Source organism: Aquarana catesbeiana, linkage group LG06 (genome assembly GCF_042186555.1).
Source record: "Aquarana catesbeiana isolate 2022-GZ linkage group LG06, ASM4218655v1, whole genome shotgun sequence".
In the NCBI taxonomy this organism is placed as follows: domain Eukaryota; kingdom Metazoa; phylum Chordata; class Amphibia; order Anura; family Ranidae; genus Aquarana; species Aquarana catesbeiana.
The window spans coordinates 7,430,167-7,450,121 of record NC_133329.1 but is presented as its reverse complement, the minus strand read 5'-3'; the positions used below and the strand labels follow the sequence as shown (position 1 = coordinate 7,450,121).

General features: G+C 41.2%; 1 protein-coding gene across 1 annotated transcript in view; it reads right to left on the bottom strand.

Annotated features, from left to right (window-relative positions):
- LOC141147455 (uromodulin-like) overlaps window positions 1–19,751 on the bottom strand; it is a 32,379-nt gene extending 12,628 nt beyond the window's left edge. Inside the window, exons 1-5 of the mRNA XM_073634692.1 lie at window positions 19,673–19,751; window positions 17,254–17,280; window positions 13,481–13,507; window positions 7,491–7,895; window positions 3,338–3,451 (exon numbers count right to left, since the gene is read on the bottom strand). Of these exons, the coding sequence (XP_073490793.1) occupies window positions 3,338–3,451; window positions 7,491–7,895; window positions 13,481–13,507; window positions 17,254–17,280; window positions 19,673–19,751 (652 nt within the window). The remainder of the gene's footprint in view (window positions 1–3,337; window positions 3,452–7,490; window positions 7,896–13,480; window positions 13,508–17,253; window positions 17,281–19,672) is intronic.
- Between the last annotated feature and the right edge of the window lie 204 nt (window positions 19,752–19,955).

Here is a 19,955-nt window from a genome sequence, read left to right as displayed (position 1 = left end):
AAGTTTGAGGAAGTGGTGTGACATCCATACCGATATGTCATTCAGAAAGTTTGATATCCGTGAGGAGATAGTAGGGGTGAGTTGAGGAGTGGAGAGATAGATCTGTGTGTCATCGGCATAGAGGTGGTATTGGAAGCCATGGGAGGTTATCAACTGGCCCAGGGAAGAGGTATAGAGTGAGAAAAGGAGAGGCCCAAGGACGGAGCCTTGGGGTACCCCAACAGAAAGAGGAAGGGGAGCGGAGGAGATGGAGTTGTAAGTGACACTGAAAGTGCGCTGAGATAGGTAGGAGGAGAACCAGGATAATGCAGAATCACGTAGGCCAAGGGAGTGTAATTTGCTGAGGAGCAGCAGGTGGTCAACTGTATCAAAGGCAGCAGAGAGGTCTAAAAGTATGAGTATGGAGTAGTGGCCATTGGTTTTGGCAGTTATTAGGTCATTGGTGAATTTTAGTAGGACAGTTTCAGTAGAATGTTGTAGGCGGAAGCCAGACTGTAGGGGGTCGAGAAGGTTGTTGTCCGTGAGGTAGCGACTCATTTGGTCATGAACAAGGCGTTCGATGAGCTTGGAGGCAAACGGGGGCAGGGAGATAGGTCTTAAGGTATTCAAACAGGTGGGGTCTAGTGAGGGTTTTTTGAGTATGGGGGTAACCAGTGCATGTTTGAGCGGGGAAGGAAAGGTGCCAGAGGAGAGGGAGAGGTTGAAGATGTGGGTTAGGGAGTTGAGGATAGAGTGGGAAGGTGGTCGCAGTAATTGAGAGGGGACAGGGTCCAGGGGACATGTAGTGAGGTGGGCCATGGAGAGGAGTTTATTAACTTCTTCTGTGGTAACTGGGCAAAAGGAGGAGAGTATTGAGTGTGGTTTTGGACCTGATATGTTGGGTAGGGGAGGAATTTGACTGCTGGATATCTCCTTGCGAATTGTGTTGATTTTGCTATTGAAGTGGTTGGCAATATGTTGAGCGGTGATGGAACTGGTCCAAACTGGTCAAACCACATCTTTATGGAGCTGGCTTTGCACAGAGTCATGCTAGAAGAGAAAAAGGGTCTTCACTAAAGCTACCACACGGTTGGAGGATGTCTTTGTATGATGTAGTATTTGAAAGGGAATCCACAGACTTTGGCCATATAGTAATTGTAATGGTCAGGTATCCATAATCTTTTTCCTATTTAATGTAGCTAACAGTAGACATGTGCATTCGTTTTCGTCCGAATTTCAGGTATTTTCGTTATCATTTTAACAAACGATAACGAAAGTGCAGAATCCGAAAAACGAAAGATCCGACATAAACAAATGTTTTATTTTCGTTTTTGTTGCTACAACAGTTCGATATAGATAGGAGATTCGACACGATGATGACAATAACAATCTGTGTCCATCAAACCTGTGGTCGAATGTGCCTAACCTTAACTCTATTAGTCCAAGATTATTCTACATAGAGAGAAAAGATTCGACATAGGGGATAAAAAATATGACGTAGGGGGGAAAAGATTTGACGTAGGGGAGAAAAGATAAATAAAAATAATGATGATGATGAATGTTATTGGCTGATTGTAACCAAAGAGGAGGAGCAGTAAAATAGCTAGAACTAAGTACACACGTACTTTGGCTTATGGTGTCTGTTGAAAGTTCTAAGAAGATTAGACGGAGCAGGTGTTGTACAGTTTAGCTGCTCTGTCGAATCTTCTTTGAACATTCGACAGACACCATAAGCCTTCAATGACAGATTCGACCTCAATTTGGATTTTTGGACAAATGCAATTTTTAATAAAAAACTAAATAAATAAAAACGAATTTCGGGAGTAACTAAATAAATTTATTTTTCGGACGAAAACGAAATTCCGAAACGAAATATTTCAGTGTGCACATGTCTAGCTAACAGTAGTAATTAGTCCCATTTTAGTGGACTTATTCTGTAATAATGATGACATTTTGAAACTTGTTCAAGTGGTTTTCTTGGCTAAAGGATGTCACATGTATCAGTAGTGAAACCTCTTCAACATTATAAGCCCAATTGAATCTTACTACTATTAGATATTGAGCAGGTAAGCAGGAAATTCCATATCAATGATTTTAGGTCACAGCCAAGTTTAGCTCATGTTGGGTGAAACATTAGGGGGGTGGAACTAGGTGGGGGAACGGTGTGCTTTGGCATTCTTTAATAACATTGGCTGTAATATGACATCTTCAGTTTGCAACTTCCTGCTTTTTTGTTGAGTTCCTGGAACATGGTTGAGTTCCCTTTGATAGGGACCCTGAGTTCTAGAGAAAATTGTTTTTCTTTCACAAAGATTGTATTAGGGTTTAACAGAAAAAGTATTATAATGTTAGTAGACTGGAGCCATCCATAGAGAAACAATTACAAACATGTGGGGTTGAGGCAACAAAGCCTCCTGGTATAAGGGAGAGAAACTAAAGCTGAGCAGTCGGCTCAGGTTCTTAAATATGTAACAGTACACAATGGAATGTATGGCACACATATTAAAAACTGTTAGGTCTCCATGCACACTTACTTTAAAAAAACGCCAGTGTTCTTGGCAGAAAAAAAGGCTAATTTTGAGAGTTTTCGTACTAGCGTTTAGGAGCGTTTAGTATTTTGTTTTTTTCTGACAGAAAAACGCTCTCAAAAATGGAAAAAAGAAGGGTTTTTTTCTGCCTCTAAATGCTAAACTTAAAAAAATGCCTCTAAACGACCTAATGTGCATGGACACATAGAATAACATTAGTTGCTTCTACAGGCAGAGGAAACCATAACATTACCAAGAGCTCAAGAACCGGACTTCTGACATTGTCTGAGGAATCGGTAAAAACAAAAGATTCATAATGGTGAGTGCTCGGGATAGAAGCATCTAAAAAGGAAGTGGGAGGATGCTAGATTGAGGAAAGAAGAAAAGAGAAGAGAAGAAAAGAAAAGGGGTGTTGTTGGGGGGAGGGAATTTTGGGAAGGGGAAAGAGGGTAGAAAGGCAAAGGCAGGGGTTTGGGCTCTCCACCGTCCTTGGAGCTGAAATACAAAAGAATATTCTAGATAATAAGGGGGGGGTTCGTAATTAGGGAGAATACTCCATCAAACAGGTATATGCCACAGATTCCTAAAAATGAAGCCAGAAGATTTGTATACATTTTTCAGGGGTGTCACGGGCTATGCTGATGGGTTCTTCCATCTCTGCAACTTTTTGTTTGCATCGGAACCAGTCAGTAAGCTTTGGATCTCCATGCAGACTTGGATCAGTGACATGTTGACAATTAGCTATTGGTTTGTTAATTGCCACAAAGAAAATTTTGAAGAATATGAAAGCACATCTACTAAGATTCCACTTTGTGAACCTATCACCTTACCTTTAGGCATGGCATCATCCATGGCAGTGGTGTCATTTAATGATGAATTGCAATAACATCCTGATACTCCATTAACAATGCTGCTCTCTTCATCAGGAAAGCATTGATTGGGATCTAGGTAAAAACAAAATTTCAAATTGCTAAATATTTTGTCTTTGTGAATCTAAAATATCAGTAGTCTCACTTTAATAGTATTTACCTGCACAGTAGTCATTATGACTATCATACAACTCATTGCGTTTGTAGTAAAAAAAAAAAAATCCTCTTCTGAACTTGTTTCAAATGACACATTGGAGGAGATTCACTAAAACTGGAGCCATATAGAAAGGGTACCCCCAATATACACAAGGGGGATTTTTAAGGCAACTAGTATACAAAATGTAATTAATACATTTTATTTAAACAATGTTTAAAAATTGGTGCATACATCACCATGTACCAACATAATAAAATGATATGACAGAATTGAATAGGATAGAAGTGGTCTCCTGGTGCCGTGGCCAACGTGTTTCAGGACCTGTGAAGAGTCCTTTCTTCAGGAGAATACAAACTCGTTCCCAAACTCACTTCCTACGATGCTCCCATTTTTGTCTCTGGCCATTGATTCTTAATGTGTGTTGTGTTTTATTATAGAGTGTTGAAATTTGTTAATCTCCTTATGGAATTCCCCTGAAGAAAGGACTCTTCACAGGTCCTGAAACGCGTCGGTCACAGCAAAGGAGAACACTTCTATCCTTTTCAATTCTGTCATATCATTTTATTATGTTGGTACATGGTGATGTATGCACCAATTTTGAAGCATTGTTTAAATAAAATTTATTATTTACATTTTGTATACTAGTTGCCTTAAAAGTCCCCTTGTGTATATTGGGGGTACTCTTTCTATATGGCTCCTAATAATTTGGGATGTTGGCAACAGTCTAGGCCTATTTGGGTGGGTTATTAATTATCCACTAAAACTGCAGAGTGCAAAATCCGGTGCAGCTGTGTATAGAAACCAATCAGCTTCCAGGTTTTATTGTCAAAGCTTAATTGAACAAGCTGAAGATACCCTGTTTCCCTGAAAATAAGACCTAGCGTGATTGTCGGTGATGGCTGCAATATAAGCCCTACCCCCCAAATAAGCCCTAGTTAAAGTCCTTGTAGGTCTTATTTTCAGGGTAAGGCTTATTTTTGGGGAAACAGGGTAGGGCTTATTTGGGGGGTAGGGCTTATATTGCAGCCATCACCGACAATCACGCTAGGTCTTATTTTTGGGGAAACAGGGTAGATGCTGATTGGCTACCATGCACAGCTGCACCAGATTCAGAGCTCTCCAGTTTTAGCACATTCCCCTCTTGCTCAGCTTGACATAACCAAGTATCACAAGAAGTGCAACAGACTATTTAGTCCTCCAAGGTAGGCTGGGTATTGTATCGGGTAGTACTCATACTTTATATTCTTATTTATTTTTATGTTGTACATATTAGGGTTAATAGGCTTATCTGTTTTTTTTTTTTTTTTTTTAATATACGTTACATGCACTTTTTACACATTGTTTGTGCCCACTTTACTCTTCTCTTTTTGCAGTCTCAGAAACCATTTTTTCTCATCAGAGGTGAGAGAATTCCTGTGAATGAAACTTCCAGAGGTGACACTGTTGCCACTGTGATGAAGGGCTGTGACCTGGAAATGCATAAGTGGTGACGCTCAACTATATAGGGACAAGAAAGAGTGCAAGGCCGGTGCTGTCTATGATTCTTTGCATGTTTGTCCATATATGAACATTCTGTGGGAGTCAGGTGAGGGGACCAGATGTAATTTGGTGGATTTTTTTATCTAGGCAGGTCACCACCATATTTCCCTCTTTTTTTTTTGGTCATCAGGACATGTGTGCCCTACATAAGTCCCTTACGTTGCATTAGTACTGTTATTAGTACTGTTTACACATAAGGTTTAGCTTGAAATGCCCTAGAGAAGCCTTGTTCCCAGTAGTTGTCTGTTACAGGAAATGCGTCGGGTGGAGCCGCATCTGTGATGTCATCACACTTGGACCAGCTGGTGAGGACCGCGGCTGTGTTTGCAGTCTGTTTGTTCCCCTGATTTTATGCTACTGTTGTGTAATTGCTATACCTTTTTTTTAATAAATGGTGGTTTTAAGATACTACACTATGAAGCTATTTCTGTCTTCCATATATGCCTAAGCTTAATTGAGATTTAGTACATGTACATCTCATGCAAAGCCAGCCAATTCCCTGGGGTGACAACAGTATTCAGACCGGATATGAAGGAATTTTTCCCAAGGTGCTAAAATCTGTGGAGAACCAGTGAGGGTTAGAGCTTTGGAGTGAGATCTCTATAACTTGAGATCATATATTTCTGGTTCTGATAAGAGATCATATGTGGGGATGGCACCTCTTTGAACCAGTGGCGGCCGGTGCTCAATATTTTTTTGGGCATCGGCAAACAAACCTGCCCCCCTCACTAGCACCGCCGCCAACACCCCCCTGCAGAAGACAGATGGGAAGCCAGGGGTTTAGAGGCCTTACCATGAGGAGGAGGATGACACAGATCCGGGGCTGCTGCTTTTCGTGGCCAAACAGGAAGTGTGTCCCAAGACCCAATTGGCCGGGAGTTCTAAGACTCCCTGGCCAATCGGGTCTCAGGGCCCACTTCCTTATTGGCTGGGAGGAGAATCAGAAAGACAATAGTGAATATTAATTCACTTTTGTCACACAACTGGGTGGGCTTAGGGCACAGAGCGTGAAGCTTACCCAAGAATAAAGCCCACCAGTGATACGCTGTCACCATCTTCACCCGGTCTTCCTTCCGGGTTTGCGAACTGCGGCTGTGTGACTGGCGGGAGCAGCGTTGACATCACTCCCACGCATGAGCACAGAAGCTGCATTTTATGGCACAGGACTCTGAAAGAACGGCACGGGTGCAGTGCTTGAAGCTTACCCAAGAATGAAGCCCTCCAGCGACGCGCTGTTACCATCTTCACCCGGTTTTCCTTCTGGGTTCACGGACTCCGGCTATGTGACTGACGGGAGCAGCGTTGATGTCAATCCCACCCTTGAGCACAGAAGCCGCATTTTACAGCACAGGACTCTGAAAGAACAGCACAGGTATGCCATTCCTTCACAGGTGATGTCACCAGCTGCATGTACATTAAATACTTCCTAATTGGTGCACAAACGTGATATTTATAGTTTACTCTCACTTTAACACTGGGTGTGTATGGAAGACACTATTACTACTATGTTGGCGCTTAGTTGTTTTGCATATAATTTCATATAAATCATTGCATTTATAATTTTTTTTATAATTTTGACTTGTTTTGCATGTTATTTTACATTTATAATTTTGAAATTGGTAGTGCAGCACACATTAACTGTATTTAATTTATGAATTGTGTGAACACAATATTGTATGTGCAGAAACCCACAGATTATTATTTGGTTAACTAATTAGGTTTATTTTTAGAGTTTGAGATATTAATAATTGGTAGCACAGGAGTTATTCACCAATACAAATGGAAAACACTGACTTGAAGTATAGTAGCAGGGAAGGACCTAAAAACCCTTCCAGCATCAGATGAAGACTAATTACTGTGATCTGCTGGCTGTTGTGAGGCACCTGCTGGTGTATAGCAGAACTGCAACTTCTGCTGTAAGAAGCACAGTGCCACCAGCAGGTAATCCAGGCCCTGACAATGGGTGTTATAAATAAATCATCTTCCCAGGTTATCAAATACTCTAGGTACAGTATGCCACATTCACCTTTACTTTATTTAATACTTTTGATAACTTATTGGTTATGCTAATATATCAAGATTTGTAGGTTTAATAACTTTTAGTAGGGGTTTTCTATGGCTTAAAATTAATTCAAGGGCTCCTATGAGGTAAGAAGGTTAAGAAAGGTCACCCGAACCCTTCCAGAAATAAAAGCCTGACAGCACTCTTCCACGATATATCCACAATGGAGTAAAGTGCAGTGGTTTACCTACATTTAGTTAGACTAAAGCCAACAAGGACACCAAAAACCGAGAACATTCTACAAATCCAGTTCATTTTGATTTGCTACCTCTAGATAATCTACAACCTGGAGGACTTAAAACCTTACTACGTGAAATAACACTTTTTAAACTAGGAAAAGGAAATTCTTAACTTACCGGTACAATAGGACAATGAGCACATGGAACCTGGAGTTCCAATTAATTTGTACACATAGTATCCCAGGGGACAAGCCTTAACCTGGATAGTTGATGTCCATTGGCAGCAGTTTCCATTCCAATCTCCACAAGCTGTGCGATTCACAATGCCGTCTGTAATGACCGGATGTGTTCCATTCATCCATACTGGAATGTTTGTATTACATCTACGTTCGGGTACACAGTATTCTGGTATATGAACACCTCCACTACCAACAAACTGATACCATCCATTCATGGAATAATCACAGTTCGGGGTGGAGGATAGTGTGTTGTTTGCACTTCTCCAGGGCTCATTGAGCACAGTGCGGTTTACACAAGGATCAGAGCAGGAAGAGGAGCCAAGAGAATCGGTACAGTCAGATCCTAAGTCACAAAAAACAAATAAAAATCAATAAACAGGCTGGAACCAATACAATCCATCCTAATACCTGCTCCTGTCTCTGACTTCACAAATGCTTCTTCCCTGTCTATCTTTTTACTGGCTGACAATTCTCAAAATTCAAACTTGTAACTACAGCCTGCAATGTTTGCTCTAATCTGACTCCTCAATACTTTTTCTTGCTAATTTCCACATAGCAGTGTATAGTGTGGTCCAACACATCTGCATTCTATAGTCTGCTCTTTATGAAGCCCGAAGCGCTCATCTCTGAGAGTTTCCAGTTGAGGAGTTGTCCTTCCTCGGATGCTGTGACCAGGGAAACAGCTAATCAAGAATGATGTGTGCTTGATTAGCTACAGTGGAGGGTAGGGGATAAATCTGGAGAACACCTGTCACCTGCCTAATGCTATCACATTGGAGGTTTGTTAACCCTTTCACTGCCAGGTCCAAACAGTGTATGATGTTACAGCATTGCTTCCAGATAGCCAGTTCCATACGCCGTATGGACTTAATTTCTCCTTCTGCTATAAGCTCGTGGTCACTTGAGTGACCATAAACAAATAGCAGAATTGTTCAGCAGACTCTGCTGAACAAATCTATAGCTCTGATCATTGAATTACAATCTGCTGATCAGAGTTATTCCCCTCAAATGTGACCACCCCATGCCACCACTTTCCTGTCTCCAGCCTCTCCACCTCCCGCTGCTGCCCTTCCTCTATGAAAGCTCCCCTCGCTCTTCTTTCCTATCTCCTTCATCCCCCTCCCCCCCAGCACTGATTTCCTCCTCCACACGATCCAACCCTCCCCAGCAAACCTGATTTCCTGCAGCTACCCTCGAGCCACCGGCTTCCCTCCTCTGCTGGCTTCAGGTGCTGCAGGGACTTAGAGGGGATCAAAATATGTCCCCCCACCACTCTGATCACCACCCAAAATGGCCCCCACTTCACCGATCACCTGCTGATGGGCGGCATTACCTTCTTCCCCTCCTGCCTCCTGCAGCTGCTGCACTCAGCTCCGGCAAGCTGACAGGATGGAGAGCGGGTGGAGTGGATTGAGGTTGGAGTTGGGGCTGGGGGGGGGCTTGGTAAACATGTGTTTGTCAGCCCCCTCCCTGTACTATAATGGACACAGCAGTGATCACTACAGATCGCTCCTGTGTCCATGGATAACTGAGTATCGTAAAATATGTTTACTATGTGTCAGTTTATGAATAAATAGGAGTCTACATACAGACTCCTTATTCATTCATGTAATATGCAGCTTAGGCTGCAGAGAAAGGGACTGTCTTTAGTCCCTTTCTCTGTCCCAAGAAAGAGATATTAGGGATCTGTTTAGACCTCTAATATCTCACGAAAGACCCCCCCCAAAAAAAACGTACAAAATATTTTAAACAACTATAGTGTAAAAAAAATGATAAAAATGTAAAAAAAATAAAAAAAAAACACAGTAAGGCAACTTTCACATGGAGCGGACTCTGTCAAGCAGATCTGTTTGCTCATTTTGAAAACAAATAATTTTCTTAATAAATTTAGATCAAAATGTATTCTGCTCCATTTCTTTGGTGAAAATATTCAAAATCAGTGTATATTATTTAGTCTGTAGGAAAGGCAGCATCCATAAACTATTGTAAGATTCAAAAATAAGATGATTTAATTTGTGATAAAATCTCCACTCTACAAACCCCCCCACTTAACACCCCACGTCCACAGGTACAAGCAACACTTCCTTTATTCAACCCTTCTACTATATACGAGGTTGCTAAACTTATTTCTAATGCCCACCTAACCTCCTTTCCCCTGGACCTTGTTCCCTCTCAAATACTGCGGTCACCCTCTATCCTACACTCTCTAACCCAGGTCTCCAACCTCTCCCTCTCTTCTGGCATCTTCCCCAACTCTCTAAAACAGGCACCTCACTAAGAATAACCTTCTTGATCCCCTTTAGTCTGGATTTCACCCTCAACACTCCACAGAAATTGCTCTCCTAAAACTCACAAACAACTTACTAACAGATAAAAACAATAGACACTAATCTGTACTTCTACTTCTGGAACTTTCAGCTGCTTTTGATATTGTTGACCACCCCCTCCACAAAAAAAAAACTCAATTCCTTTGGTCTCCGTGACTGTGCTCTTCATTGGCTCTCATCCTACCTATCCCACCGCACCTTCAGTGTCACTTACAATTCCACTTCCTCCAGAGACATCACTAACTTAGTCTTAACATACCAACCTACTCATTCCCTTCTTTCATTCCCTTCGTGGAGTTCCAAGACCTCCAGAGAAGCCCTTCCTGACCACACCTAACAACTGTACTTTATTTTCTGCACTAGCTCATCCCCCACAGTTATTACCTTTTGTATCACTTGACCCTTCCTTATAAATTGTAAGTAAAAGGGACCTCTGATTTCTCTTGTATTGAATTGTATTGTAACTGTTCTGTCTGCCCTCACATTGTAAAGCTCTGCACAAACTGTTGGTGTTATATACATCATGAATAATAATAGTAATAACAATAATAATAATAATAATGGTAAATCTATCTGAAAAGTGATTAGTCCTCATATACTGGTGGCCTATCTCATTTCTTGAGGCCCAAAAATACCAGAACAGTACAAATATCCCCCTAATGACCCCTTTTTGGAAAGTAGACAGTCCAAGGTATTTAGTAAGAGGCATTGCAAGTTTTTTGGAGTTGTAATTTTTCTTCAAAATTATTTGGAAAATTAGGAAATTAAAAAAAAAAATTAAAAGGATTGCATGAAAGGAAGTTATCCATTGTTTACAATTGTCATGTGATCCACTGTGATTGGTCACAGCGATCACATGGTACTGGCAGTGGGCCTGTACAGTGATAAGTAATTGACTGTGTCCAGTGGATGGCCCCACGAGAGACACGTTCTAGGAGGACATCATATGATGAAGATACCAAATATGTGTAGTTTCTGCATGTACCCATAGTACAGCCCAAAAACAATAGCGCGCATTTTGCTTTTTTTTATATTTTCTACCTAAAACACACTGACAATAACTGACACTGATACTATTTTAAAAGATGCGTTTAAAAAAAATCCTGTGTCCAATCACACCCTAGAGCTCTGTTTTGACAATCAACACAGGACTCTGTACAGAGGGAACAATCTCTCCCTACAAAGCAGGGATAAGAAATAAAGACATATTTAGTAAAATAAACAGCACACATTAGACATAGTTAGGCATGCGTTTAACCCCTTGATCAACCCTAGATGTGTAACCCTTTCTCAGGCAGTGTCATTAGTACAGTGACAGTGTATATTATTATCACTGATTACTGTATTCACTGGTAATGTCATTGTTAGTTAGCCCCCCCAGCATAAGTTTGCCTGCCGCACTGTCGCAGTCGCATTAAGTCGCTGATCACCGCCACTGGTAGTATAATCAAAAGAAATTCAAATATATATATGTGTATATATATATATATATATAGATAGCTATATATATATATATATATATATATATATATATATATATATATATATATATATATATATATATATATATAGCTATCTATATATATATATATATACCCTAGTTTGTAGACGCTATAACTTTTTCACTTATTGGGATTTTCTTTTCTTTTACCAAAGACATGTAGCATTTTGGGCCTAAATTTATGAATTTTTTTTTGTTAAACATGTTTTATAGCATGTTAGTTTCTTTTTTTTCAAAATGTTCAGTATTTTTTTATTTATACAATTAAAAAAATCCAGTGGTGATCAAAAACCTCCAAAAGAAAGCTCTATTTGTGTGAACATTTTATATAAATTTTGTTTGGGTACAATGTTGTATGACCGTGCATTTACAAGTTAAAGTAGCACAGGTCTAAATATCAAAAAATGGCCTGGTCATGAAGGCATTAAAAACTTCTGGAGCTGAAGCGGTTAATAAAAAAAATGGATTCTATTTCCAAACATCAGTTTAATCTTCTAACATTTTTCTTAACTGCAACTAAACAAGTCCTTGACAAATTTTAGAAATATCCAACCCAAAACTTGTTCTATGATGAGATGATGTCAAAACTTTTTGGACAGAATAACTTTGACAAAATCTGGACTTCAAAGGTCTAAGATCTCCATCTGGACTTCCTCGGTCAAGGAACACATGTTGGTAGGTTAATTAGATCCTGTCTGAATTGGCCCTAGTATGAATGTGAGTTAGGGACCTTAGATTGTAAGCTCCTTGGGGGTAGGGACTGATGTACAATGTATATGTAAAGCACTGCATAAATTGACAGCGTTATATAAGTACCTGAAATAAATACAATAAATAAGGATCTCCATCTGGACTTCCAGGGTCAAAAATCTTCTTCTGGACTTCCAGGGTCAAAAATCTCCATCTGGACTTCCAGGGTCAAAAATCTCCATCTGGACTTCCAGGATCAAAGATCTCCATCTGGACTTCCTGAGTCAAACATTTCCACCAATCTACTTTTCACAAATGTCTACTGCAATTGTATTTTGTCAGATGCTGTGTGGGGAATGTCTCCAGTACGTTACAGGTACCCCCAAAAAAATCTTACTTACCTCCCTCCCCTTTCTATGTGTTCTTTCATCTCTCTCTGTCTTTTCATAAGAACGGGTCATTGAGCTCTATATCTCACCATACTATCCTTATACTAATAACCTCAAGGACTTACCCATTACTGTGTTTATATGAGGGAGAATTCCTGACTTGTTCTCTGCTTAGTCTATTCATTCCTCTATATCTCTGTGTACAAAGACATGCATGAACCTTTCTTTCTTCAGTAATGCAATAGCTATAAAAACGATGTCCAAGGCAATACTGTAAATCTAAACATTAGCTGTGGCACGGGACAAAGGGCATGTTATGCTTTTTAAAGTGAAATCATTCACACTTATGCATAGCTCCCAACTGTCCCTGATTTGGAGGGACTGTTCCTGATTTAGAACAAACTCCCTCTGTCCCTCTTTCATTCTCATTTGCCCATCATTTTGGTCTGATTTATATAGTTGTATATAAAATGCACTTTTTATCTTTTAAAAGGTGTTTCCCGGTGCTAAACCTTTCATCCAATTTCTAAATTGCTGTATCTGTAAGTTTCAAAAGGCAGTTTAAAGAAGAAGTAAAAAAGCACTTGTGAGTTAAACTAATATTGTTTTGTATAATTCTCCTTTAAAGAGGTGTGGCAGGGGGTGTGTCCTATGCCTACATACTTTTGATAATAGGTGTCTCTCGTTCCCATCTCAAAAAGTTGGGACGTATGTTTATGGATTGCAGTAACATGTGGTAAAACCACAACACGCGGTAACCCATGAACAGCAGTGAATTGGGTTGTAATGCCTTTTATTCTGAATGCACAAGGCACTATTCCAACGGTTGGAAGACATCTGCAATGTGGACCTCCACAGCGCATATTCCTCTCTGTGTTCATATTCCCCTATGGGTGTTATCACCACATTTGGCTCTTAAAAAATGACATCACATCCCATTAAAAAATTAGATGGTAAAGTCACTTATCTGATGCATTCCTTAGTTTTCTATAACACAAGATGGTAATATTTAAACACTTACCGGTGGTTGTAGAGCTGTTGGTGGTCTCTGGGAAAGGAAAGAAGGGATCAGTCATATAAAAGTGGAAAACATTTCATTATATTGTATTATATTTATTTATATTATATTGAAATTTATATTCCCCAGTAGTGTTGGCAGAGAGGTTCGAGCCAAGCAAAAGTTTGGCCCAAACATCACCTGTTTGAACACCTAAATTTGTGGGGTGTTTGGCAAGATGTTCACCTGCTAAACACCCACAATGCACTGCACACTTCACAGTGCATTCTAGGGCCATAATTGGATGAAGCCTTGCACCTGACCAGTGGTCAGGTGCAAGATTTTGTCAATTAGGGCATAGAGCACTGTCAGAGCCCTAATTGGATAAACTGATGATTACTTTGTCCAATCACAGCTCAGTGCTCCAATCACCCTACACTATAAAAGGCTCCTTCCCATAGGAAGCTTTTGCAGTGTGTTGATGGAGTGGAGATAGATAAAGCAGGGCTCAGTCTGCTACTAGCGAAGTAGTGTGTTCACTTATTGTGAGTGTAGAGTGTTAGTGTAGTGTGTGGGTATGGTGTAGTGTCAATGTGGTGTGTTAGTATAATGCAGTGTTTACCACGGCATTACATAACATTTAGTGCTGTATACTGTGCTGTATACGCTTATTTATTATTTTGGTTGCTGCAATTCCAGCGTGTCCAAATTGCTGGCTTTACAACTCCTGCCTTTCCATCTGGTGAATTCTGACCCCTTGCATAAATTTGCAGAATATGCTGTACCACAATGGCAGGTTCTCAGTTGCTATCTATTTGCATGTAAGGTCATTCCAGCTCCAGGCAATGTTTTTTGCTTTTGCAGTCAGCTTTAAGGTCCACATTACTGCTGACACTTGATCCAGCAAACATGGTCAGGGATGATATTTTTCATTAACAGCACACTGGGAAACTCTGCTTGCAACTAGGAAGGATGCAGGACAGGGCTCAGTGCTGCAGATTGTTGTGCCCCCACTTCTCCATACAGCTGGTGGATGATGCAAGGCCTGTCTGCTCTACCCCATCCTCTTCCTTGTTTCTTTCAGCTCTGCAGGGGCAGGCCCAAAGATGGTTTTATGTCACAGAAGCTTGAGCCAGGAATGGTGTTGTGCGATAATGCCACTAACCTTCTGTCCATCCTTCGACAGGGAAAGTTAACACATGTGCCATGCCTGGCACATGTACTCAATTTAGTGGTGCAGCATTTCTTTAAACAGGTACCCAGGTTTGCAAGATCTCCTAAGTCAGGCCAGAAGAGTCTGTAACCATTTCAGGTGGTCATACACAGTAAGTGTTCAATTGGTTGAAATTCAGGAAGAACTCCACCTGCCCATAAACTACCTGATTTGTCACATGCCCACCAGGTGGAACTCAACTTTGGCAATGCTGCAGCGGCTGCAAATGCAGCAGAGGACCGTCAACAGGGCCTGTGTGAGTATTGCTCATAGACAGGCTCAGGGCAGCTCAGCTTTTTTTTTCCACGCCAATGGCTGCTAATAAAGGACACATGCACTTTACTGTCACCATTTGCAGAGGCCACAAGGATGGTGAGCCATGAAAAATACATGTATCAGTGACACAATCCCTGCTGTGTTCCTGTTGGAGCAGACTCTGTATGGCATTATGGACAGGGCACTCAAAACAGAGTAGCGGGAGGAAGAGGAGGACTTCCTTTCCTCTCAAGGTCCACTTTATGCAGACATCATTCTTGCAATGTCACAGAAGACACAATAGAGGGAGAACAAGGAGGATTCTGGCAGTTTTGAAGGCATAGAAGCAGATGAAGATATATGTCAAACCTTAAGAGATGGTTTTCAGTCCCTAGAAACCTTGAGAATAGTACGTGGCTGGGGGAGGCAGTTCCAGAGGGTGTTAAATTTTATCTTGAAGTAATTTTGTGGTATAGGTTTTATGGGCACAATTAAAAGCCAAGGACCAATTTTTCCACACCTGTTTGACAGGTGCATATCATTTCAATCTTTACAGCAAGGCCAATTCTTGCTTCATCCATCATTGGTGTTAGTGCGAGCAATAGTGCCCAATCTTTGATATTAGAGGCAGGAATAGTGCCCCATCATTGGTGTGAATGGAAGGAACAGGGCCCCATTATTGGTGTCAGTGGGAGGAATAGTGCCCCATTGTTGGTGTAAGTGGCAGAGAGTGTGAGAAATAATGCCTCAAGGGCCGGATAAAAGCAAGCAAAGGGCAGCATCAAGGGCAGCATCTGGCCCCAGGGCCACAGTTTTGAGACCACTGCTCTATAGGATTATGGTGTGAAGGCACCACCAACACCCAACGTTTATTTTTTCTGCACCTGTTACTTCTATCCAAAGTCTGTGAAAGAGACAGCAGACTTTATCTTAAAAAATTGTAAATCTTGGCCTGAGTGTACTATAATTTGGCTTCTTCACGTAAGGCTTACTCACTGTGGTGCAAACACCAAAATGTATCAAAAAGATCTCTAATCTGGTTTTTAGTGCACTAAATTGTGGCCTCATTATACAAACTGGCTCCCAAAGCCGTTGTTTACAAAATAAAGCTTGCAGGAAAAATCTATTTAAATGTCATTTGTTTTCTTTATAAATGTCAGTTTTGCTGCAGCAGGTTCTGTACACAGTACTGATGCACCACTTTACAGGCAGACTAAGGGGACTTTGTGTGAGTCCCTGATTTGGAACAAAGTTCCTCTGGTTTTTAGTCCCTGATTTGGAACAAAGTTCCTCTGTCCCTCTTCTATCCTCATTTTGGTCTGATGTATATACTGTAGTCTTATATAAAATTCACTACTTTCAAAAAGCGTTTCCCGGTGCTAAACCTTTCATCCAAATTCTAAATTGCTGCACCTGTACATTTTAACAGCCAGTATAAAGAAAAAGTGGTTGTATAAAAAAGCACTTGTGGGTTAAAAAAATATTTTTTTGTATACTTCTCCTTTAACCACCTCCCACCCAGCCACTCCACATGTACGGCCGGGTGGGTGCCTCCTCCTTCTGATTGGACATTCAGGAACATCCCTCAGAAGGAGGGAGATCGCGCACGTGGGTGCCCGTGCAGTAGCACGATCCCGATGCGCTCGTGTCACCCGGACATGGCGCATCTCCGATTGGTAGGAGGGCTCTGTGATTGGCCCTCCTGATCACATGACGACTGTGTCCAATCACAGCCATCATGTGATGTGAATAAAGAGCTGGTTGCTAGGTGATCGGCTCGGCTCACCTCACACAGAAGTTGTCAGTGAGGAGAGGAGAGCAGATTGCTGAAGTCAGCCAGTGATCAGTGAGTATGAGCTGTTTTTTACAGCTTTTTACACACTGATCACTGGCCCAGAGTCCCCACACATGTCCCCACACAGTAAAAACACCTGTCCCCCACATATGTAACAGTAAAATCATATGTCCCAATGACCATCTGCACACATATGTCCATGATCATCTGCACACATCTGTACATGATCATCTGCGCACATCTGTACTTGATCTTCTGCGTACATATGTCCATGATCACATAAACCAATTATTATACAATACAAACTGGATTTTTTTTTACCAAAGACATGTAGCAGAATACATTTTGGCTTAAATTTATGACAAAATTGGATTTTATTGGATTACTTTTAAAACAGAAAGTAGAAAATATTGTTTTTTTTAATTTCCTCTCTTTTTTTTCGCTTATATCGCAAAAAATAAATTTGCGAATAAATGCCACCAAAAGAAAGCTCTATTTGTGTTTTTCTAAAAGACAGCAATATTAAACACTTACCGGTGGTTATAGAGCTGCTGTTGGTCTCTGGGAAAGAAAAGATGGGATCAGTCTTATATAATTGGAAAACATTTAATTATATTGTATTATATTTCTTTATATTATATTGTATTTTATTTTCAATATTTTTATTCAGTTATAGGAATAACAAAGGGTATACAATGAGGCTTATAGAGGAAGCCAACATTAACAATAACTGGATACAAGAAGTGCATGTTCAAGAGAAAGATACCGGGATACAGGAGGATTGCAAGAGAAACCAGGTGGGGAAATGTATCAGACTGGGGTCAATGTTGTGAACTACATTTATAGTAACAAAATGCTGCCTTGTGGCATGATTCATATAAAACGTTCTATAAAAAGGAGTTTCAATTTAAAACAATAAAGAACATGACAAAAATGGAGGTACTAGAGGTGGAAGGGGTAGGGTGTTTACATTAGGGTGGTCCTCCCTCTAGATGCAAACCATAAATAGTCATGCTCATGGTGTGAGAGCCCATAATAGAAACATATAGACATCAAACATAACCTGCTAAAATCCCCAAAGAGGGCCATGATACTACAATTAGCTTGGACCTCCAAGTGAAACACAGAAAGAGATAACATTGTCGTGGTAGGTCTTAAAAATCTAGTAGCATTTCACACCTCAATAAATCCCCAACCTCCATCAACATAAACAATAAAGGAGTAAAACCCAGTTGTCAACTGCATGGTGGAACAATCCAGATATAAAAATCAGGTAGTAACTCATTGTAGGGAAGCATAGAAGGAAAAAAGAGAAAGAAAAGTAGAGAAAAGGAGAGGGAGGGATGTATATGTTGGGCGAACAGTTCGAGCTGAGCCCAAATTCAGCCCGAATAAAAGTTTGTCCCGAACATTGCCTCTTCTCCCATTTGGCAAACATCTGAATTTGCAGGGCACTCAGTGGGATGTTCGTCTGCTGAGCACCCACAGTATACTGCGAGCTTCATAGTTCATTCTAAGGCCCTAATTGGTCAGGTGAAAGGCTATGCCAATTTGGGCATAGAGCCCTGTCCAGAGCCCTGATAAAACAAAGTGATGGCTAATTTGTCCAATCACGGCTCAGTGCTCACATTCCCACGGTTCCTTCCCATAGGAAGATTTTGCAGTGTGTTGTTGGAGTGGAGATAGATAGAGCAGGGCTCAGTTTGCTACTAGCGAGTTAGTGTGTTCACGTATTGTGACTCTGAGTGTAAAGTGTGAATATAGTATAGTGTAGTGTCAGTATAGTGTGTTGCGCAGTGTTTAACAGAGCATTACATACCATTTTGCTCTATACAGTGCTGCTGTATACCCCCTTTTTTTGGTTGCTGCGTGTTTGTTTTTTGTTTTTTGTCCCTTACCTGCTCTCTTTTTTTAAATTGTCAGCTGCAGTTTCTTTGACTGCGATGCTGGTGTTCCCCATTTTTATTTTTATTTTTTATAGCTTTTCCCATTTCTGTTAGAGCCAGTCCTTAATAAATTGCACCAAATACCACTTTTCATTCAATAAAGTGCATCCAATCACACATTTCCCAGTTTCTATTAAATCTTGGTAATAAGCCCCCCCATCATGTTTAGAAGGCCACCAAAGAGAGGCAGACTTTCCCATGCCATTATGAGGGGGCCAACAGCATCTGTGTCCACAGGAAAAGGTGGACGTGGCCCGTCCTCAGGCAGGACACATTTGTCTCTGTTTAGTGATGTTGCCCGTGCTATTCAGCCACAGCATGCAGAGGAGGTGGTGGACTGGCTTACTAAATCGTTCTCATCCTCCATCGCCCAAGCAGAGAATAGTGTGCAGTCCACTGCAGCTGCCAGAGCAGCTTATTCTGCCTCCTTGTCCACAGCTACTCCTGCCATAGCTCCAGCATCATGAATGGAGTCAGCTGAATTATTTGAATACAGCATCAGCCACTTGCTTCTTTAAGGATGCACAGACATTACATGATTCTGATGTTGAATCCGAGGTTGAGGAAGGGAGAAACATGAGCCTACTGAGAGGGGAGAACACTGAAAACAACAAATTGGCAGTCATATACCTCCAGACGCAGTGTATTGCCAAGTTGGCTCTAGCGATGATGAGGATTGAGGGGATGATGATGATGTCACTTATGTGACTTAGGTGCCGGATAGAGCAGAAGAGGAAAGTGAAGGGGGAGAAACAACCCCAACAAGGAAAGATATCCTCATGAAGCAGCCATCATAGATGAGTAGAGAGCAGCCACCCTATTGCATCCCATTGTGGAGCTGTTATCTCTTGACCCACTTCCCACAGCTCAGCTGTCTGGACCTTTTTAGCATATGTGCAGCCAATCGCACGGTTGCAATTTGCAATCTCTGCCGCAAGCAGACCAAGCGTGGCAAAAACACCAGCTGTTTGGGTACTACATGCTTGACAAGGCATTTAACCTCCTACCACTCAGCCCATTGACAAGAACACCTGAAAGCCCCACACAAGGGACACAATTCTTATCCTCCTCACTCATCACCTTCATGTTTACACCTGCTATATCTCATGACCTCTCAGCAGCCTCTGCTGACAGGGAGGATGGTACAGCAAATGATGTCACAGGTCCTTGCAACACGTCTGCCAGTAGCACACCACAAGCTGTAGAGTACAGCAAAAAAAATGTTTTTGCCCCGGTTGCTACCTGTCACCCACATGCTCAGCCTTGTCCAAATTTCTGGCTTTACAACTG